At 53.2% G+C, this 23,693-nt stretch overlaps 1 protein-coding gene across 1 annotated transcript in view; it reads left to right on the top strand.

The window, feature by feature from the left end:
• The window catches only part of MPL (MPL proto-oncogene, thrombopoietin receptor), a 55,786-nt gene that overhangs the window by 24,218 nt on the left and 7,875 nt on the right, over positions 1–23,693 (top strand). Inside the window, exons 2-11 of the mRNA XM_032966316.2 lie at positions 2,684–2,870; positions 3,492–3,733; positions 4,268–4,440; positions 5,036–5,198; positions 6,181–6,295; positions 7,051–7,241; positions 12,910–13,058; positions 13,450–13,615; positions 21,589–21,682; positions 21,986–22,049. Coding sequence (XP_032822207.1) covers positions 2,684–2,870; positions 3,492–3,733; positions 4,268–4,440; positions 5,036–5,198; positions 6,181–6,295; positions 7,051–7,241; positions 12,910–13,058; positions 13,450–13,615; positions 21,589–21,682; positions 21,986–22,049 — 1,544 coding nt within the window. The remainder of the gene's footprint in view (positions 1–2,683; positions 2,871–3,491; positions 3,734–4,267; positions 4,441–5,035; positions 5,199–6,180; positions 6,296–7,050; positions 7,242–12,909; positions 13,059–13,449; positions 13,616–21,588; positions 21,683–21,985; positions 22,050–23,693) is intronic.

The following is a 23,693-nucleotide window of genomic DNA, read 5'->3' on the forward strand; positions in this document are numbered from 1 at the left end:
TGTTGATATGTAAACTTTGACTTTAACACAGCTATTTCTGTCACAAGCTAATCCCTCGACTACTTTAATGCTAAAGTCTCCTGCTCTAATATGTAAACCCCTTTGTCAAGGCTCTTCACGCTTCTCACCGAGCTTAAAAGACGCTATGGTTTACTTTATAATAGTTGGTAATTGGAGGCCTTTAGTGTCCATATACTAAATGCCTCTGTTGATTTTTAAACTTTGACTTTAACACAGCTATTTCCGTCACAAGCTAATCCCTCGGCTATTCAATGCTAAATTCTCCTGCTCTGATATGTAAACTCCTTTGTCAAGGCTCTTCACGCTTCTCACCGAACTTAAAAGACGCTATGGTTTACTTCATAATAGTTGGTAATTGGAGGCCTTTAGCGTCCATATACTAAATGCTTCTGTGGATATGTGAACTTTGACTTTAACACTGCTATTTCTGTCACAAGCTAATCCCTCGAATATTTCAATGCTAAATTTTCCTGCTCTGATATGTAAACTCCATTGTCAAGGCTCGCCGTTCCTCTCACTGAGCTTAAAAAAACGCTGCGAATCTTAGCAGCTCTGTCGTCCCGACAGTTCTGTTCTTTCACCTGAAGAAGGCTGCTTGTGTTGTGGCCGAAACGTCGTGATAATTTTATAGTGTTATTTTATCTTGTTTTTTTATCATTTTATTCTCATTCTACGTGACTTTACCGAAATAACCAATGAAGATGAATCCTTGCAGTCACGAAAGCTTTCAATCGAAAAATACATAACGTGGTTGAGCAATAGGGAGCCATCCCTTGACTGCACCCGGGCATCGATCAGCCTCCCATTATATCTGTACCATATGGAGATTCCTCCGGTACAGCTATTGAAGGCTTCACGAGCTACGTGGTCAAAATAGATGTTAAATAATGTGGGAGCCAGAGGACATCCCTGTCGCACCCCAAGGTGTACAGGGAATGGCTCTGACTCCCGGCCACCTAGTTTTACCCGGGCCCGCTCACCATCATGAAGGTCCTTAATGATCGTGAGCAGAGGGTCAGGTACTCCAAAAGCACGAAGAACAACCCAGAGCCCAGGCCTGCTGATAGTTTTATAGGCCTTGACCAGGTCAATAAAGCAGAGATGTAGGTCTTGCTGGAATTCCCTACCCCTCTGCTGTAGCAAACGGACAGAAAATATGGCATCTGTGCAGGACCGCCCTTTCCTGAAACCGCATTGGGGCTCCGCAAGCCTCTCCTCAGCGTGCCTGGCAAGGCGATGTTGAATAAGCCTTGCCAGGACCCTTCCCGGCACACGGAGGAGTGAGATGCCCCTGTAGTTGTTACAGTCTGTGCGGTCCCCCTTCTTAAAGAAGGGGACCACCAGGGCATCCTTCCAATCCTGCGGAACCCGTCCAGTGGTCCAGACTGTTGTTATGATGTCATATAGGGCAGTCTGTGCACAAACGCCACCCTCCCTCAGCATTTCGCTTGGGAGATCATCTCTGCCCGCTGCCTTTCCTGGTCTCAGACTCCGGATCGCCTTCAGTACTTCCTCAACAAATGGCATCTCAGCCAGCCACTCACAGGGGGTGACTTCTTCCAATATTTGAGGCACCGCAGCCTCAGTAGGGTCATCCTCATTTTGTGCCACGATGTTTTCCTGGCTGAGGGATTTTCCCTCCCCCAGGACCTCACAGAAATGCTCAGCAACTCTGCAAACCTGTTCCTGGGGGTCGGAGATTGGATCACCGTTTTTCCCCTAGTGATGGTAATAGGTGTAGCTCTGCAAGTTACTTTTTTGATGGAGTTAAATAGAGATTTGTGATCGCGGGCTACTGAGGCAGACTCCATCTCCTCAGCAACCCCGAACCACCCTGCACACACACACAGTCACTGAGAGTGCTGGGTGTCGTGTCTCTAGAACCACCCCGCACACACACACAGTGAGTGTGAGTGCTGAGTGTCCTGTCTCTAGAACAACCCTGCACACACACAGTGAGTGAGAGTGCTGGGTGTCGTGTCTCTAAAACCACCCTGCACACACACAGTGAGTGAGAGTGCTGGGTGTCATGTTGTGTATAAAACCACCCTGCACACACACAGTGAGTGAGTGTGCTGGGTGTCCTGTTGTCTATAGAAGCACCCTGCACACACAGTGAGTGAGTGTGCTGGGTGTCCTATCTGTAGAAGCACCCAGCACACACACACACAGTGAGTGAGAGTGCTGGGTGTCCTGTCTGTGGAACCACCCTGCACACACAGTGAGTGAGTGTGCTGGGTGTCCTGTCTCTAGAACCACCCTGCGCACACACACACACACAGTGAGTGAGTGTGCTGGGTGTCCTGTTGTCTATAGAAGCACCCTGCACACACACACAGTGAGTGAGTGTGCTGGGTGTCCTGTCTCTAGAACCACCCTGCGCACACACACACACAGTGAATGAGTGTGCTGGGTGTCCTGTCTCTAGAACCACCCTGCGCACACACACACACACACAGTGAGTGAGTGTGCTGGGTGTCCTGTTGTGTATAGAAGCACCCTGCACACACACAGTGAGTGAGTGTGCTGGGTGTCCTGTCTCTAGAACCACCCTGCGCACACACACACACAGTGAATGAGTGTGCTGGGTGTCCTGTTGTGTATAGAAGCACCCTGCACACACACACAGTGAGTGAGTGTGCTGGGTGTCCCCGGTGTGCAGGGGCTTCTCTCTTCCCCGCGGGCACCGTGGACCCCGCGCTGGGGCCGCGCATCGCCTTCGTCCGGTGCAGAGCTCCTCGCCAGGAGGAGTTCAGCTGTGAGTGGGGGGTGAGGGGCGATCTGGGGGGCGAGCTGGAGGAGGTGCCAGCTGAGCTCCAGCACTCGAGGCTCCTCTACGCCTTCTACGAGTGAGTGGGTGTGGGGGTGAGTGGATGTGTGGGTGAGTGAGTGAGTGGGTGTGTGGGTGAGTGCGTGAGTGAGTGAGTGTGTAGGTGAGTGAGTGAGTGGGCCTGGCAGCCGACGGACCACGCCATTTCAACCGCTCTCAGGTCACAACAACGCACGACCACTACTCGCTCACCCAGCCACCCATTAACCAACTCGCTCACCCAGCCATTCACTCACCTGCAAACTCTACCATTCACTCACTCACACACTAACCAAGTGACTCACCCACCCACCCACCGACTCACCCACCCGCCACCCACCCACACACTGGCGCACTCGCTATGATCCCTGCGAGGTAAATTTCTGTTCACGAGCGATAGTGGAAGTAAATATTTTAACTGGTCCTGGACCTCCCCTAGGACGACTCGGCCTTAATTGAGTACCTGCTGCAATTGATGAACATCGGCACTCGGGAGACGAAGGTGGCCGAGCGTGGTGCTGGCCACCCACCCCTCGTGCGCCGTACGGGCCTTCAGAGCTGCTCGCTCACGGCACTCGCCCCAGCAATAAAAGCCGATAATCGATAATGACGATAATAATGTGTGTGATGAGGTTGGCCGTCCATGTGCTCGTGTCCCCAGTGAGGAGGAGGAGGATGGTGAGGAGGGGGTGATGGAGTGCCCCTCGTCGCGGGAGCCGCATCTGGAGCGCACCCCCGGCGGCCTCCTGGCCACGTTTCGCTGCCGCTTCCCGGAGAGGGACGTCATCCACTTCACTCCGCTCCGCATCACCATCCCGCGGGAGCGGCCCGGCGCAGGTGTAGGCGCCACTGCGCGGCTCTCCCCGCTCTACCACGCGGACAGAGTCTACATCGACCAGCTGGGTAGGCGGGGGAGACGCGGGGGGTACGCGGGGGATACGCGGAGGAGACGCTGGGGAGACGCGGGGGAGATGCGGCGGGTACGTGGGGGAGACGCGGAAGAGACGCGGAGGAGATGCGGGGGGCACGCGGGGGGGACGAGGGGGAGACGCGGGGGAGACGTGGGGGGAGATGTGGGGGAGACGTGGGGGAGATGCGGGGGAGACGCGGGGGAGACGTGGGGGGGACGCGGGGGAGACGCGGGGGAGACGCGGGGGAGACGCGGGGAGCATGTGGGGGAGACGCGGGGGAGACGCGGGGGAGATGCGGGGGGGACGCGGGGGGGACGAGGGGGAGACGCGGGAGAGACCCTGGGGATATGTGGAGGAGATGCGGGGGGCACGCGGGGAGCACGCGGGGGAGACGCGGGGGGGACGCGGGGGAGACGCGGGGGGGACGCGGGGGAGACGCGGGGGAGATGGGGGGAGACGCAGGAGAGATGGCGCCGATGTCCGGTGTTGACCGCTGCCGCCGCTGCTGCTGCTGCTGCCCTGCCAGTTCTGGTCGACCCGCCGGGCGAGCTGGCGGTGAGGAGCGACGGCCGCCAGGGCCGCCTGCGCGCGTCGTGGGCGCCTGCCCCGGGCAGCGACTTCGCGCTCCTCTTCCAGCTACGCTACGAGCGGGTGACGGAGGGCGGCCTCGCGACCCCCGAGCCCACCGCCACACCGCACGTGAGAGCCCTCGGCTGTGATCAGCTGCCCCCCTCCCTGCCCCCCTCCTCCCCCTGGCACGGCCGTCACGTCTTTCGAGCGATCCGTGCTCGCGCTCCAAGCCGGAGCGAGTTTCCCGCTCTTTCTCCTCCTCCTTCTTCTTCCGTACGGCGGATGTAGATGCAGAGCAACGAATTCAATTTCACATTCAGATGGTCAGGTCCAGATAACCGCGTCAGGAGCAGCGGTACCGTATCACGGTGACGTCTCCTTCGCATTTGTGGATCGGGGCATTGCGTCGTTACCTGTTGTATGGTCTGTTCTGGATGACCACAGTCACACACCGCTGGAGAGTTTTACATTGTCCAGTCGGGCATCAGGTATCCGTATCTACTGCCACGGTTTGTGTGGACGTGGTATTAGGGTGAACTGTGAGCGTCGACCCCAGAGATCATCTGCGTTGGGTCTTTTGTGAGGGGGAGCCCTGACAAGGCGTCGGTGTCCTCGGGGACCTGCCGTTCACAGCCCCCTGCTCGCCGAGTCCGGCGGCAGGAAATCTCCCCGCTCCGTTGCCGCGTGCTCCGTGAAGGGAGCCGAGCGTGTGTTTTGGCTGCAGGAGAAGACCGCGTACAACACTTCCGCGGAGCTGCACTTCCCGGACGAGGAGGCCGCCATGTACAGGTTCCGCGTCAGGGCCCGGCCCTCGGACCAGAGTCAGTACGCAGGGCCCTGGAGCGCATGGTCGCCGGCAGTGACGGCGGCCCCTCCGTTCGTCACCGGTGAGCTCGCCGCTGCCTCCGCCTCACCCCTCTGATGCCGCTCTCGTTCATCTGGAGATCCGCGTGTGTGTGCGCGTCTGGAGATCCACGTGTGGGCACGCGTCTGGAGATCCACGTCTGTGTGCGTGTCTTGAGATCCGCGTGTGTGTGCGCTTCTGGAGATCCGAGATCCTCGCGTGTTTTTTTTAGCAGTTTTAAAGCAATTCGTTTTCAATTTAAATTTAGAAGTGCATAGCTCCAGTGGCGTCCTAAATATGGGAAGGAAGAGCGTTCCAGACAGCCGCAGCAGCATATTGGAAAGCACGTGATCCGGTGACCGTCTTTGTTCGGTGGTTAGCCAAAGGCCGCTGCGAGGATGACCGGAGTTTGCCTGATAGATTATGCTGTTTGACGAAATCAACAAAGTAGGATGATAGGCCTCAAACATAAATCGTTGATCTAAGGACTAAATGCGTGTACATTTCTCTTTTCGTGGTAAATGTGATATGTACACTATTTCTGCTTTGATTCACAATATATTTTTGGATCAGATCACTGTGCAAGTAAAATGTAGTGTCGTCACTTCTCCATTTGGCACAGCTGATAACAAAATCTGGTTTAATCACAACTCAGTCTGTGTATCTATGGGTCTCTGTGTGAGTCTATGGGTCTCGATGAAAGTGATTGGTGATTGTGCTGAGACCATCGACTAGCTATGCTTGAAACCCCGGTTTTAATTACTGAAATCCAAATTCAAAGCCAGGATGTCAGCGGTGTCGACTCCGCGTCTGAGCTCCCTTTCCCACAGAGCAAACCCGGACACATTTCTCAGTCGGCAGTCCCTGCGATGAAATTCAATGCAACAACAGTGCTGGGTGTCAGTACAAATCGATTGCTGCCACCCGACACGCACAACGGCAATTCCCCGGCTTGGTGGCGACCCCAGCCTCGTCGAGTTCGCACGCGAGCGGCCCATCCTGATCCTTGTTGTCGTCGTTCCCAGGGAAGCTGGACGTCCGCTGCTTCACGGCCGACCTGCTGTTTGTCGTCTGCGAGTGGCAAGGCGCTCGAGCCGCCAACCTGAGCGGCACCTTCTTCACGGCTTCATATCGACTCGGGTAATGGCGCTGCGTGTCGTGTTGCGGCGACGCTGAGATGTTTTGACCGTCGTGGTGACGACGCCGATGATGATGACAACAATGACGACGATGATCACGAGGATGACGACGATGACGATGACAACGACGACAATGACGACGATGACAACAATGACGATGATGACGATGATGACAATGATGACGATGACGACGATTTGTGTGTTGGTAGCGCCACACTCCTCTTCACGCCGTGGAGTCTCACGGCTTCACTGGCATCCTCGCGTCTCATCTCAAACAGTTAAACAGGGCACCCCCAGTGGCAGCTGTCCCTGTGCGGCACAAGGTGACTCAGTGCCTGGCCTGCAAACGGTCATCAGTCTGCCAGTAGGGGGGCGATTATTGCTGCTGCATATAATTCCGATTGAGTAGTTTGCGCTGTCATTTTTTATTAGTTGTAAAATCTGGACCATGACCCCGCTACACGATGGCCTATTCCTCGTTTTGAATGACGTCACAGGCTCTTTAACATCCACTGTGAAAGCACCCCCAGCAGTAATAACCAGGGCGGCCTGCCGGATTCAAACCGCGGACATCTGCGCAAGCGGTGGAACGGCGTTACCGCTGGGTGCTGTCACGACAACGTCGCCGTTGTGCGCGTGTGTGCGCTTGTTCATGTGTGCGTGTTCGTGCGTGCGTGTTCATGCATGTGTCTGCGTGCGTGCGTGCTCATACACGTGTGTGTATGCGTGCGTGTGCGTGTGTATGTGCGCCGGCAGCGGGGGGCGAACTCAGCCCTGTGCTGCTGAGTGGCAGCGGGAGAAGCGGGACGAGGAAGTGGAGCGAGGCCCGACTTGGCGCTGCGGCTTCCCCGTGCATGAAGACAGCGCCGTGCTGGTGACCGTGAACGCCTCCAACGCAAACGGGCGGCACGAAGTGCAGCTAGGGCCCTTCCTCGTGCGTCAGCAGGGTATGTACGTGTGTGTACGTGTGTGTGTGTGTACGTGTGTGTATGTGTATGTGTGTACGTGTGTGTGTGGGTACGTGTGTATGTACGTGTGTGTACGTGTGTGTGTGGGTACGTGTGTGTGTACGTGTGTGTACGTGTGTGTACGTGTCTGCTGCCTTCTATGACCTCCTGTCACAGGTGCTGGCTAAAGTGGCCCCACGGGATAGAGTCATCTTGTTGGGTGACTTCAATGCCCGAGTGGGTCATGATGCTGGCACCTGGTCTGGAGTGATTGGAGGGCATGGGCCAGATCAGCTCAATAACAACGGTAGGAGGCTGCTAGATTTTTGTACAGCCCATGGGCTTGTAATTACCAACATGTTGTTCTGGCATCGGCGCATCCACACAACATCATGGATGCATGCCGGGTCCAAGCAAGAGCATCTGCTGGACTACATAGTGACGGACCAGCGGATGCAAGCCCATGTCCTTGACACCAGGACCTACCGTGGAGCTGATCTGCCCTCTGACCATCGACTTGTCATCTGTAAGATGCGCCTGGCATTCTTCCACTCCGGTGGTGGGTGTACACCCAGGACCCCATTCCAACCTAAAGTGGCCTGGTCTCAGTTATCTGATGAAAGTTGCAAGCGAGAATTTCATCATTGCCTGCGGCTGGGGTTGGCATCGTCCCCCACTCCTCCTGATGTCGAGGGTAAATGGGCGAGGTTTAGGACTGTCACTCATTCAGCTGCATTGGCTGCTTTGGGTATGCGGTCCAGACCTCCCCAGAGACCCTGGCTGACAGAGGAGGTGTTCAGGATAGTTGAGAAAAAGCGACAGGCCCACTGTCATCGGCTCCAGAATCCCATGTCAGAGAATGAGGAGGCTTACCGCAGCCTTCGCTCGGAGGTTTGGAGAGCCGTGAGGTGCTGCAAGGATGGGTGGTGGTCGCGGGTAGCTGAGGAGATGAAGTCTTCCTCAGTGGCCCGCGATCACAAGTCTCTATTTAACTCCATCAAAAAAGTAACCTGCAGCGCCACACCTATTACCATCATTAGGGGAAAAAACGGTGATCCAATCTCCGAACCTCCAGGAACAGGTTTGCAGATTTGTTGAGCATTTCTGTGAGGTCCTGGGGGAGGGAAAATCCCTCAGCCAGGAATACATTGTGGCACAAAGTGAGGATGACCCTGCTGAGGCTGCGGTGCCTCAAATATTGGAAGAAGTCACCCTGTGAGTGGCTGGCTGAAGTGCCATCTGTTGAGGTAGTACTGAAGGCGATCCGGAGTCTGAGACCAGGAAAGGCTGCGGGCAGAGATGATCTCCCAAGCGAAATGCTGAGGGAGGGTGGCGTTTGTGCACAGACTGCCCTATATGACATCATAACAACAGTCTGGACCACTGGACGGGTTCCGCAGGATAGGAAGGATGCCCTGGTGGTCTCCCTCTTTAAGAAGGGGGACCGCAGAGACTGTAACAACTACAGGGGCATCTCACTCCTCCGTGTGCCGGGAAAGGTCCTGGCAAGGATTATTCAACATCACCTTGCCAGGCACGCTGAGGAGAGGCTTGCGGAGCCCCAATGCGGTTTCAGGAAAGGGCGGTCCTGCGCAGATTCCATATTTTCTGTCCGTCTGCTACAGCAGAGGTGTAGGGAATTCCAGCAAGACCTACATCTCTGCTTTATTGACCTGGTCAAGGCCTATGATACCATCAGTAGGCCTGGGCTCTGGGTTGTTCTTTGTGCTTTTGGAGTACCTGACCCTCTGCTCACGATCATTAAGGACCTTCATGATGGTGAGCGGGCCCGGGTAAAACTACGTGGCCGGGAGTCAGAGCCATCACCTGTACACCTTGGGGTGCGACAGGGATGTCCTCTGGCTCCCACATTATTTAACATCTATTTTGACCATGTAGTTCGTGAAGCCTTCAATAGCTGTACCGGAGGAATCTCCATATGGTACAGATATAATGGGAGGCTGATCGATGCCCGGGTGCAGTCAAGGGATGGCTCCCTATTGCTCAACCACGTTATGTATGCCGATGATTTGGTAATAGCTGCTCAATCAGAGGAGGAGTTGGAGACGCTGCTGCTGAGAATGGAGCGTGCCACTAAGAGATGGGGCCTTACCATCAGCCCCACCAAAACTAAGCACCTGCCTGGGTATTTTGTACTATCGGACACTCCACCCCCACAACTCCCAATCGGTGATTGGGCAGTTGTGGAGAGAGTGGAGATTTTCCCATACCTGGGCAGTGTGCTTATGACGGGCTCCAGTTTAACGGCAGAGGTCTCACTCCGAATCAGTCGAGCGGCAATATATTTTCATTGGTTGCGTAACGCTGTGTGGAAGCTACCTGGTCTGTCGCTCCGCACTAAGCTTCAGGTCTTCTCGGCCAGGGTCATTCCCTCCCTTCTCTACGCTTGCGAAACGTGGACCCCCCTAATGGAAAATCTTCACCAGTTAGAAAGATTTAGGCTAGCCTGCCTACGATCCATCCTGGGTTTAATCAGGCTGGATTGTGTGAGGCGCTCACAAATCCTTGAAAGATCTGGGCAAGGTCCCATCGGTGAGCTCCTCCGGTAGGCAAGGCTGCGTTGGCTGGGTCATGTAGGCCGCATGCCCAGCCACTGCATGCCGAAACAGCTTTTGTTCGGCCAGATCGAGGGGGCTAAAGGGGCGCGGCATGGGCTAGAGAAGAGATGGAGTGATGTGGTACAGGAGGACGTGGAGCTGAGTGGACTTGCCAATGACTGGTACCAGCGGTGTCAAGATCGGCCTCTGTGGAGGAGGCTCGTGAAGGACGCTATTGGGCAGTTGGAGGCAGTCGCCCTCCAACAACAACGGAGGGCGGAGGAGCGACGCTCACAACAACGAGCGGAGCGCCGGGTGGCTAAAGCACAGCAGGTTGGCACAGTAGGGGGCACAGGTGGTGCATCAGCCAGTCATATCAGTCAGTCGACCCGTGGCACCTGGGTCTGCCCCGTGACCTCCTGCCAGCGGGTGTTTGACACTTCACATGTCCTCAAGGTGCACATGGCCTGGCACAAGCGTCGTGGTGACGTCACCGCCACTTAGTGGCGAATGGCGGTTGTTGTTGTTGTGTACGTGTGTGTGTGTACGTTTGTGTGTACGTGTGTACTTGTGTGTATACGTGTGTGTGTACGTGTGTGTATATGTACGTGTGTGTGTACGTGTGTGTACGTGTGTGTGTACGTGTGTGGGGAGCAGTAGTGTAGTGGTTAGTGCTCTGCACTATGCACCCAGCGACCCAGGTTCGATCCCTGCTCAAGGCCAGCACCAGTGATTATTATCTGAGCCGGTCCTGGGCCTCCCCTAGGTCGATTCAGCCTCAAATGAGTTCCTTTTGCGGTGCGTAAAAACATCGCCACTGGGAAGACAAAGGCGGTCGAGCGTGGTGATGGCCACCCACCCCCTCGTGTGCCGTTTTGGCCTTAATAGGCGCTCGCTTACAGCACTTGCCCCAACACTCTGTTAAGGATATACGGGGGATCTTTGTCTTTGTTTTGTGCATGTATGTAACTTCATAATATTGGTTGTGAAAGCCTACGTGTTAAACTGTATGTAACTTCGCCTCACCGTACGTAGCAAACTGTGCTCATCGATTAGCCGGAGCGACGGCTGGGCGCCGAGTGTTTCAAGAAGCCCTCGATGCCACCACCACCACGACCACCGCACCTCAATGGCAACGCGTGCCACCCTCCACCAGATCATACAACTGCTGCTACCGCTGGGTTGACACGCAGCGAGCTCCAAGATCTACCCTGACAGCCTCCCACCGTGTGGCCTTCGACTCACATTGACCCATAGACTCACATGGAGACACACAGATCTGCCTGTATAGTTTCCCACCGTGTGGCCTGAGACTCACATAGACTGATAGACTCACATTGACACCCATACATAGACCCAGAGACAGTCCTGACAGTCTCCCACCATCTGCCTCTTAGGCCTTCTCTTCCCCTTGGTCAGCTGAATTGTGGAAACCACTCCAATGCCGGTCTCGGAAATAGGACGCACCCATCCTGTTACACACGGCCCCATCCAGTGCAACTGTTTATGCCAGGGATGGCCAACCTGTAACACACCACGAGCCAAAAAGTTACCCATGGGTTCTGCAAAGAGCCAAGTGTGTATAATATATAAGTATATTTAGACGGCTTTTGGCACAGCAAGGGAGGCGTTCATTATCAGTTTAACACGTAGGCTTTAGCGACCAATATCATACATAACAGAGGTTTTTTGGGTTTGATCGCGTAAATATGTAAATGTCTCGTTAAAACCCGCCACCACCCGACACAGCCAACTAGTAAGGGTTGGCGCGTAAACATAACATGCCAATTGGCCAATTGGCAAGTTCACATTTATATATTTACGCGATCAAACCCCAAAGAATCCTCTATTATGGACGTTCATTATCTCTTTGCTCCTACTGCGGTAGCGCGTTCTACGTTATGCCCCTTCGATAGAGCTGCACGCCGCGGATTGAAGAGCGGCTGGGGAGACGCCGGTTGGCCACCGCGGGTCGATGCCGAATCCTGGCCATGGCACTCGGCTGCCCCCATCTCCTCTCCTGCGAGAGGGTTCACCGCGGCGTCTCCCTCGGTGGCGTTTCGCGTTTTGCGTTCGACGAGTGCCGGTCTCAGGGAGTGGCGAGCGGTGGACCTCTAATCCTCAGCCGCGATCAATCCACTGCTGGATGAAGGCTGTCGCCATCCTACAATGCAACGACGCGTCCAGCACCCGCACAAGAACTGATTTCGTCGCTCCATCTCTTCCACGGCGGCCGTCCTCTTGGACGCGCTCCGTTCGTTGGCTGTCGCTCCATAGTTTTTCTTTGCCATCGTCCCTTTCATGCCCCGCTCGCTTCTCTTGACAGTCTGGATGATGACGATGGTCATCCTGGTCACCGGACTCCCGGACGCGTTGAGGCTGTTTTGGCACGACTTGAACATTGAGGGAGGATTCGTGAATTTCCAGGCAGTTAGAATGGCGACTGATTTTATTTAGCCCGTCCTTGTGGAGTTTTCAGGCAGTTTTAATGAGTAATACTAATGTTTATCTTCGAGTGCCTCTCATACCACTAGGTTCAGAGCACTTCACGCAAGTTAAGATAAAATAAACCTTTGATGACGATGACCATGAAGTCAATGATGACCATGACAGTGTTGATGACCATGGCGACGATGATGACCATGACGATGATGATCGTGACGACGATGATGACCATGACAGCGTTGATGACCATGACAACGATGATGATCGTGACGACAATGATGACCGTGACGACGACAATGACCGTGACGACGATGATGATCGCGACGACGATGATGACCGTGACGACGATGATGATCGTGACGACAATGATGACCGTGACGACGATGATGATCGTGACGACGATGATGACCGTGACGACGATGATGATCGTGACGTCGATGATGATCGTGACGACGATGATGATCGTGACGACGATGATGAACGTGACAACGATGATGACCGTGACGACGATGATGACCGTGACGACGATGATGATCGTGACGACGATGATGACCGTGATGACGATGATGATTGGGACGACGATGATGACCATGACGACGATGATGATCGTGACGATGGTGATGATGATGACGATAACGGCGATGCTAATGGTCACGTATGGACAGTGCGACCGGGCCCCCCCGTGAACGTGAGCGCCGAGCCCGACGGCTCCGCGGGCGATGTGACGGTGGCGTGGGGGCCGCCCAGCCAGGAGCTGAGCGAGCACCTTCACTACGAGTTGCGCTACATCGCCGACAACTCTTCCGTTTGGAAGGTCCGCCACTGCCGTTCCTCCTTTGCCCCACACCCCAACCACAATCTTATCCCTCGTTGAAAACGTATCGCTCACCCTAATCCTAACCATAATCCTATACATTCACCCCAACTCTATTATTAACCCTGACCATAATCCTAACCATAAACACAAACTTATCTCTAACCCTAATACTTAACATCATACCCCCTAATCTCCAACCCTATTCTTAACCCCAATTCAAATCCTATTGCTAACGCCAACCCCAAGCTGTCCCTGGTGATGCCGTGTGCCTTGCCGCACACTGTGAGGCTCAATCCGACTCCGATTGGCTGCAGCGTTCTGTGCACGTCTCCCTCCGTGCCCCCCCCCGGTGCCCCCCTTCACCCCCACCACCGGTGCCCCCCATCAGCTCGTGAGTGTGGGCCGTGCCGAGGGAGGCTACCACCGGCTGCACAGCCTGCGGGCCGGGCCGGGCTACCTGGTGCAGGTGCGTGCCAGGCCCGACGGCGTGAGCCTCGCAGGAGAGTGGGGGGCCTGGAGCTCCCCCGTCAGCGTCAAGCCCCGCGCCCCCACGGGTGAGATGTGGCCCACGGCACTGAAACTCAAAAACGACTAAAACTACTTTTTTATACTCTTTGGTTCTCTTCGGTAAAGTCACGTAGGTAAAAAATAAAACAACAAAAAACCACGACGTTTCGGCTACAACACAAGTGGCCTTCATCAGGTGAAGGGACCAGACTGTTCAGAGGACAGCGTTGGTAGCGTTGGTCGTGTCCTTTAATGTGTGGGGGAGGAAACAAAAAACGCCTTGACAAAGGAATTAACATCAAATGATGTAGCATGAAATGATGTACTGGACCGGCCCTGTGGTATAACGTTTTGATGAGATAATTATTTTGAGTCGGGTGGTGGTCGGAATCAGGTTTCAAGTAGGAATCTGTGTGGGTGGGTTTCCTGTAGACAGAATGTCCCAATGAGCCATCAGGTCTCCTCTCAAACAGAACATCCAAGAATGGCAGCTTTCCATCTTTCTCCACTTCCATGGTGAATTTGATGGCGGGGTGTCTGGAATTGATGTGGTCTCGGAAAAGGTTCAAAGCTGGGAGGCCATGTGGCCAAATGACGAAAGTGTTGTCTACATATCTCTTCCACAGGGAAGGTCTGAGGGTGGAAGTCTGGATGGCGTCTGATGCAAATTTCTCCATGAAAACATTGGCTAATCACTGGTGACAAGGGGGAGCCCATGGGGGTACCCTCATTTTGTTTGTAGAAGGTGCCATTCCAAGTTAAGTAGGTATTGGTGAGGCAGTGCCTAACCAGCGCAGGTGTATCGGGGTCTAGTCCATGTTGGACCAAATTTTCAATTATTTCAATGGTATCAGGTACTGGGACATTGGTGAACAGAGAGGCCACATCGAAGCTGACAAGGATATCGTCAGGAGACAGTACAACGTCTTTGACCATAGAGACCATTTGGGCTGAGTTAAGTACTGCTGAGGTGGTCTTGCCAGTGAAAGTCAGCAAGGTATCTGACAGAAAACGGGCTAGCCTGTAGGTAGGGGAGTTGATCTTGGATACGATGGGTCGTAGTGGGGTGCCTTCTTTATGAATATTGGGAAGACCATAGAGTCTAGGAGGTCTTGCAGCAGGTTTTAGGGAGGGACGTTTAGTTGGTTCGATTAGGGAGGTCGAACTTGTGATGATTTTGTTGGTTTTTATCGTTAGGCTATTAGTAGGGTCTTTTTTAAATTTTAAGTAACTTCCATCGTTGAGCAGGTTCTGGATTTTGTTGTTGTATGAATCTTTATCCATAATTACAGTAGCGTTGCCTTTGTCGGCTGAGAGGATGACTATATCATTGGGTGATCACGATATAGTTTTCTCCGATACCAAGGCTCTCTGAAAACCCACGGGTTTTTATCAGAGATTTGTCCACAAGGCAATTCAGATTTACAAACACATACACAATTTCAACCGGGAGGATGGTTTCAAATTAAGCAATCATTGGAAAGATGTTCTAAATCATACCAAACATTAAACTTTTTTCAATTGTGCAGTATATTTATTTAAGTAGTGGTATCCCGAACTTTCAAAGCAGCTTATTTCCCTTCACACCAACATTCTGTAAACTCCCCCCCCCGCCCCCCCCCCTGTGCCGGTCCAGTACATCATTTCATGCTACATCATTTTATGCTAATTCCTTTGTCAAGGCGTTTTTTGTTTCCTCCTCCACACATTAAAGGACGCGACCTGGGCTTGGCTGTCTTCACTCCAACGCTATCCTCTGGACAGTCTGGTCCCTTCACCTGATGAAGGCCACTTGTGTTGTGGCCGAAACGTCGTGATTTTTGTTGTTTTATTTTTTACCTACGTGACTTTACCGAATAGAACCAAAGAGTATGGATCTTTGCAGTCACGAAAGCTTCAAATCTAGAACTACTTTTTTTATTTTACCAGGCACACAACTCCGCAACGCTGGCACCGTGTGCTCTCTAGAACACACATGCCGAGAAGTATCGTTCACACGTCTGGAACTGTATAAGACGGATGATAGTCTACAACACGCACACCTTGTTCTCTAGAGCACAAAGTCTCACTGCACAGACTCACACAAGCTTGCTCGATATTCGCAGGACACCGAACCAAAAGAATCACAATTGTTTTTTTCTATTTACCAAGTAAGTCCCACTGAGCTATAGAGGTCTTTTTCAGTTGCGACCTGGCTATCACAAATGAAAGTTCAACAAATTGGCTTATTATGTGGAAATGTAAAGCAGCCATGTGGAGGACCCGGAGAAAAATCCACGCGACCATCGGGAGAGAGACACGCAAACTCCAAATATACAGCAGGCGTCAGGGTTGAGATCGAACCAACGACTTCCTGCATACCAGGCGAGGTAGTTAACATCTCCTAGCCACCGTGGCGCATGCCGGTGTTGCAATCCCAAAAATTGCCAGGTTTGAAAATATCACCCGGAAATTGGGTAAAACCACAAAGCAACATAAAATATATATTTTAATATTTTCACCTGGGAAATGCATTGAGATGGAACATCTAGTTTACAAGGGTGTCCAAGGGAACGATTGACAACATACATCGCAAGCACGCAACGACACACACACACGCACATGCAAAGACACACACATGCACGCAATCGCTCACCTCCACACACACAGAGTGCAAAAACACACGTACATACATTTAACATCTACTGCGCAGTTTTAAAGCGAATATCGAAACCAGTCACCACAAATGCGAGTAAATAAATAAGTGGCTCCCACAGCCGCTCTGCTCGATCCGCGATAGCTGCGCAGTGTGCGAGTTTCAATTAGTCGTGTGCGTGTGTGTGTCTCTGTGTGTCTGTGTGTGTGTCTGTGTGTGTGTCTCTGTGTGTGTCGCTGTGTGTCTGTGTGTGTGTCTGTGTGTGTGTCTCTGTGTGTGTCTGTGTGTGTCTGTGTGTGTGTGTCTGTGTGTGTGTGTCTGTGCGTGTGTGGGTCTCTGTGTGTGTGTCTCTGTGTGTATGTGTCTGTGTGTCTCTGTGTGTGTCTGTGTGTGTGTGTCTCTGTGTGTCTCTGTATGTCTGTGTGTGTCTCTGTGTGTGTGTCTCAGTGTGTCTGTGTGTGTGTCTCAGTGTGTCTCTGTGTGTCTGTGTGTGTGTCTCAGTGTGTGTGTCTGTGTGTGTCTCTGTGTGTGTATGTCGTGTGTATGTGTGTGTGTCTCTGTGTGTCTGTGTGTGTGTCTCTGTGTGTCTCTGTGTGTGTGTGTCTGTGTGTGTGTCTCTGTGTGTGTGTCTCTGTGTGTCTGTGTGTGTGTCTCTGTGTGTGTGTCTCTGTGTGTGTGTCTCTGTGTGTGTCTCTGTGTGTCTGTGTGTGTGTCTCTGTGTGTCTGTGTGTGTGTCTCTGTGTCTGTGTGTGTCTCTGTCTGTGTGTGTGTGTCTCTGTGTGTGTCTCTGTGTGTCTGTGTGTGTGTCTCAGTGTGTCTCTGTGTGTGTGTCTGTGTGTGTGTCTCTTTGTGTCTGTGTGTGTGTCTCTGTGTGTCTGTGTGTGTCTCTGTGTGTGTGTGTCTCTATGTGTGTCTGTGTCTTGTGGGGAGCGATAGTGCAGCGGTTAGCGCGCTGCGCTATGAACCTGGCGACCTGGGTTCGATTCCCGCTCACGGCCAACACCAGTGAAGATTATCTGAACCGGTCCCGGGCCTCCCCTAGGTCGACTCAGCCTCAAATGAGTACCTGGTGCTGTGTGTAAACATTGCCACGAGGGAGACAAAGGCGGTCGGGCGTGGTGCTGGCCATCCACCCCCTCGTGTACCGTTCCGGCCTTCATAGGTGCTCGCTAACAGCACTTGCCCCTACAGTCTGTTAAGGCTATATGGGGGATCTTTGTTTGTTTGTGTGTGTCTCTCTCTGTGTGTGTCTCTCTCTGTGTGTGTCTCTCTCTCTGTGTCTCTCTCTCTGTGTGTGTGTCTCTGTGTGTGTGTCTCTGTGTGTGTGTCTCTGTGTGTGTGTCTCTGTGTGTGTGTCTCTGTGTGTGTGTCTCTGTGTGTGTGTCTCTGTGTGTGTGTATGTGTGTGTGTGTATGTGTGTGTCTGTATGTGTCTCTGTGTGTGTGTCTGTGTGTGGGGAGCGATAGTGTAGCGGTTAGCGCGCTGCGCTATGAACCTGGCGATTCCCGCTCACGGCCAACACCAGTGACGATTATCTGAACCGGTCTCGGGCCTTCCCTAGGTGGACTCAGCCTCAAATGAGTACCTGGTGTATAAATGTGTGCGAGATCGTTCCGCGTTGAAGCAGCAGCGGCTCCCGTGTCCGAGCAAGGGAGCGCCTGGTCGGCGTTAGACTCCCTAGGGACGGTTGCGTGGAGTTTGGGACCGACTCTTCAATGTTTACGTGTAACACGCCACCTCCACAATCTGACAGACGACGGCCCTCCTGTGGAACACAGCGCCGCCGGTCCTGAGAGCCCTGTGCTAGGACAACGGAGCGATTGCCAAATGGCCGAAGTTGTCATTACCCTAGGGGTTAGGGTTCCCGTCTCTCGTGAGTGTTTACTTGGACTCGGCTACACCAGCACCACGGAGGCGGCGTGCTGGTGTAGCCGAGTCCAAGTAAACACTCACAGTCGGTCCACCCTGACGCCTCTCCTCCCGCGGAGAATCCTTGCGAGATGGGGACAGGTCGGCCGCAATAGGAGATCAGAGACACCCCTCACGTCACACCACCCTATTCTCATCACACCACCACGTCACACCACCCTCTTCTCATCACACCACCACGTCACACCACCCTCCACATCACACCAGCCCCCACGTCACACCACGCTCTTCTCGTCACACCACCCTCCACGTCACACCACCACGTCACACCACGCTCTTCTCGTCACACCACCCTCCACGTCACACCGCCACGTCACACCACCCTCTTCTCATCACACCACCACGTCACACCACCCTCCACATCACACCAGCCCCCACGTCACACCACGCTCTTCTCGTCACACCACCCTCCACGTCACACCACCACGTCACACCACCCTCTTCTCGTCACACCACCCTCCACATCACACTACCCTCCACGTCACACCACCACGTCACACCACCCTCCACGTCACACCACCCTCCACGTCACACCACCACGTCACACCACCCTCCACGTCACACCAACGCAGCTGAATTCCTTAGTCCGATGTCAACCCAAATCTAAATTGGAGGCCTGCCCCCGTACTCTGCTGTGGACGTGGCTCCTCAGGATCCAATGATCACAATTGCCTTCTCTTATAACAATCATAATTTTTATATAAAGCTTTCGTGACTGCAGGGATTCATATTCTTGGTTCTTTCGGTAAAGTCACGTAGAAGGTTTACGTGTAACACGCCACCCCCACAATCTGACAGACGACGGCCCTCCTGTGGAACACAGCGCCGCCGGTCCTGAGAGCCCTGTGCTAGGACAAACAATAAAATAATAAAAATATAAAACATTAAAAATTTTCGACTGCAACACAAGCAATCATCATCAGGTGTGAAAACCACAGCTGTGGTTTTACCGAAAGAACCAAGAATAACAATCATAATATATATTTTTAAACATCGCACCTGGCTACCTGTAGCTATTTGCAGAGTGCACAATTATAGTGCGATTAATCATCGGTGAGCTCACACCAGCTACACCACCCCCTCGGAAGGAGCGGCAGTGCGGGCCTTAATAGGCGCTCGCTAACAACACCTGACATTGTAACCCAGGTCGCCCTTGCGCAAGAGGCGGCGGTGGCGTTTCCTCCGTCCCCAGGGGGGCCGCTATTTCTCCATCTCCGTTGTAACGTGGCGCGCCGCCGACTTGCCCACGTTCCGTCTGCGCGGTCACACGGCGGAACTTGGCGGTCACGTTGTCTGCGTGCGTGCGGCTGGGACCGGTGTGGGCACGGCGGTTCGCACTGCACCTCGAACCCAACGACCAACGTTGGATTCCCACTAACGGCCAACATCGGTGACGAATGCGGGCGTGCCTCTTTATGCGTTTCGGCTGCGATATCGAAACACCTGAACGCAAAAGTGGAAAATCGTATATTGAAACGCGTCTTTACATAATGTCACAAATTTTATACACTAAGATGCGTTCCCGATAAAAAAAATTCTGATCCAAAACCTACTAGAATAACGCGTTTCAACACAACTAAAATATTTTCATGCATAATTATGGAGACTCATAACTAAACTAAACTTTTTTTTATTTTACCAGGTAAGGCCCACTGAGCTGTCGAACGTTTTCAGAAGCGACCTGGCCACAAATGATAGCCCAAAAAGTGGCTTGTCATCACGTAGACATTTATAGCAGCCAAATAATCAAAAAACATTATTCTAGACGTGGAAGGGAAAACCAGAGGACCCGGAGAAATATCCATGCGACCACAGGGAGAGAGACACGCACACTCCGAATATACAGCAGGCGTCAGGGTCGGGATCGAACCCACAACGTCCGGTATGTCAGGCGAGGTAGTCAACATCTTGCCACCCGTGGCGTCCAGACACGTGATTAAAAACGGGGAGGGCGAGGGAGGGGCGCAGTCGGGTGGATCGTACAGAACAGCGAGTCCTCGTTTAACGCGCCAGTCGAGATGCTTGCCTGCAAATTGCCGCGTGAAGCGAGGCATTCCTCCAAGTGCAGGTTGCTTAAAAAATGTTATTGACACTCCGGGCTCTGGAGACCACCTGGAGAAGATTCCAGACATGCGTTAACAATGATGGCGAACAAGTGGAGACTCTTTGACTTTTTGCTATTAACATTATAGTGTATTATCCGTTATTTTTACATTAAAAACGATAGTCCCATATAAGTGGTAACATTTTTGAAGCACCCTGTACATTACAGGGCATGGATAAATAAAAAAAATGCAAATCTGAATCACGCTTGCACTATAACATCGGGCACCAGTCACTACCCCATGGCAGGACAAAGAACTCGAGATGAGGGGACCGCATCACTCCGCGCGTACACAGCCACAGTTACCCCTCACGATAACAAGACACCGCGTTACCATGACAACAAGACACCGCGTTACCATGACACCAAGACACCGCGTTACCATGACAACAAGACACCGCGTTACCATGACACCAAGACACCGCGTTACCATGACAACAAGACACCGCGTTATCATGACAACAAGACACCGCGTTACCATGACACCAAGACACCGCGTTACCATGACACCAAGACACCGTGTTACCATGATAACAAGACACCGCGTTACCATGACACCAAGACACCGTGTTACCATGATAACAAGACACCGCATTACCATGACAACAAGACACCGTGTTACCATGATAACAAGACACCGCGTTACCATGACACCAAGACACCGTGTTACCATGACAACAAGACACCGCGTTACCATGACACCAAGACACCGTGTTACCATGACAACAAGACACCGCGTTACCATGACACCAAGACACCGCGTTACCATGACAACAAGACACCGCGTTACCATGACAACAAGACACCGTGTTATCGCAAAACAAACGACGTTGTGTGAAAAGGCGTTGACGCGAGGAGTGTGCGCACGGCTTGCGAACATCAACGAGCGGCGGCGCCGGTGAGGCCAAAGAAGCCTGGAACAGAATATAATTCACGCAACGGGCGACGCCAGTGTGCATTCATTATGAGGTATTCACATTTTTTTGTTCCAAAAAAATCGATTTGGAATTGAAAAAATAATAACGCTACAAACGACACGTAAACCGAACAATACTATTCATATACGACCAACGTAATAATGAATCGTTGTACCTCGAATTCGCGTATATCGAGATACACCTGTATCTGAATCGGGTCTGGGCCACCTCTAGATCGACTCGGCCTGAAATGAGTATCTGGTGCGCTGAGTTAAAACATCAACATTGGGAAGACAATGACGGCCATGGCATGGCGCTGGCCACACCACCGCTTCATAGGGGCCCGGCCGTCGCAGGCGCTGCTGCTCAACGAACGGCACTTCGCCCAGCAGTCCGTGTGGGCTACACGGAGGATTTTTGTTGTCTTTGGTGCAGATGGTGCCGCCTGGATCATCCGCGCGCTGGCGGTGGTGGCGCTGCTGCTTCTGCTGCTCATGGCTCTGGGCGCGGCGCTCGCTCACGCCGGCAGGTCCGCATGCTCACTCCACCGCTACGTTGTGCCTCGTACGGGCCCAACCAAGTGTGCGCACTGCACGGGTGTATCCGTGTGCCTGTGTGCGTGGATGTGTTTGTGTGTGCGTTTAGCCTGGGCCTCCCCTGGGTCAACTTGGCCTTCAATGAGTACCTGGCGTGGTGTGTAGTGAATATCGGGCAGACAAAGGGGACCAACCCCTGTGACGGCCTTCGTAGGCCCCGCTCGATTTAACGCCACGTGCCCCAGTCGTCTGTAAAAGGCTACAGGGAGGATCCTTCGTCTTTTTGTGTGGTGCAGAATCAAGGAGCACGTGTGGCCTCCCATCCCCAGCCTGGAGACTCACTTTGCCGGGCTCTTCCAGGTAGCCACACCACCAGCCCCCACTGCCCCCTCACTTCTCCCCCACATTCTCTGGGCACCAGATGGCCAGTGCCGGCTCCACAGGCATAAAGCAGTGGACGGGGCATGGTGGACACAGAGCATGGTGGATGGGGTGTGGTGGACACAGGGCATGGTGGACACAGAGCATGGTGGATGGGGTGTGGTGGACACAGGGCATGGTGAACACAGGGCATGGTGGACACAGGGCATGGTGGATGGGGTGTGGTGGACACAGAGTGTGGTGGATGGGGTGTGGTGGACACAGAGTGTGGTGGATGGGGTGTGGTGGACACAGGGCATGGTGAACACAGGGCATGGTGGACACAGGGCATGGTGGATGGGGTGTGGTGGACACAGGGCATCGTGAACACAGGGTGTGGTGGACAAGGCATGGTGGACACAGGGTATGGTGAATGGGGTGTGGTGGACACAGAGTGTGGTGGACACAGGGCATGGTAAATGGGGAGTGGTGGACACAGGGTGTGGTGTATGGTGGATCTGTAAATCTAAAAGCCTGACTTTTGAGTCTGTCCATCTGGAGCCCCACTCGGTGCGCTTCCTTATTCAACTCTTCGGTCGCATTCCCGACGGTGTCAGCGATAAAAGTCACCGATGGAAACGAGCTCCAGAGAGTTAAACGGAGAGCGCTCGTCTCAGCAGCCTGTAAATAAGCACAGGCAGCACCAACTCCTCCCGAGCTGCAATCCTGCTGCTGCCCTAGCTAGGGTGGCGCACCCAGGTCCAACTCACGGACTCCTGCACCTCATACGCCCGTGTGTACGTTGAACTTCTTTCGCACCGTACGTAGACAACCGTGCCAATCGCAGGTGCCGGGATACAACTCAGAGTGAAGCAGCGGTCTGGTTGATTGATGATCTGGCAGTGACCGATTCAATTCCAGTCACTTGCTCAGCGGTGGTCGCTCGTCTCCTTATCACTCGTCTAGCGCTACTGCTACTACAGTGGTTGCTGTGTGCCGTGTGCTTCACACATTGATCATCTACCCATGCGTGGGAGTCGCTCTCGCAGACACCGACTGTTTCGTCTCCATCACAGCGTGCTCAACCACCACCAACACTGCAGGTCACGGCAACGCACTCGCTCGCCCACTCAACCAACACTCGTTTGGGCTGTGCTCAGGAACTATTGTAACAAAAATAATAATGACAAAAACAATGCTGAACGGGAGATTTAACACATAGGCTTTACATACCAATATTCATAATAAAGGTTTTTGAGTAAGATCGCATAATTAGTAACAAATTGGCAGTTTTTGTTTATGTGACAAACCTTTTTTTGTTCGTTTACGTGACAAACCTTACGAATTGGTGGTGGGTTTAACCAAATTTCTATTTTACACGATCTAACTAAAAAAAACTATGTTATAAAGGGGGGTCTTTGTCGTGTGCGCGTGTGTGTGTTTGCACAAGTTGGCACAGTCGGGGGCACAGGTGGCGCATCGGCCAGTCATCTCAGTCAGTCAACCCATGGCACCTGGGTCTGTCCCGTGACCTACTGCCAGCAGATGTTCGACACTTCACGCGGCCTTAGAGTGCACATAGCCTGGCACAAGCGCCGTGGTGACGTCACCGCCACTTAGTGGCGAATGGTGGTGGTTGTTGTT

This window comes from Petromyzon marinus, chromosome 35 (assembly GCF_048934315.1).
Source record: "Petromyzon marinus isolate PM22_M1 ecotype Great Lakes invasive population chromosome 35, UKy_Petmar_22M1.pri1.0, whole genome shotgun sequence".
Classification (NCBI taxonomy): domain Eukaryota; kingdom Metazoa; phylum Chordata; class Hyperoartia; order Petromyzontiformes; family Petromyzontidae; genus Petromyzon; species Petromyzon marinus.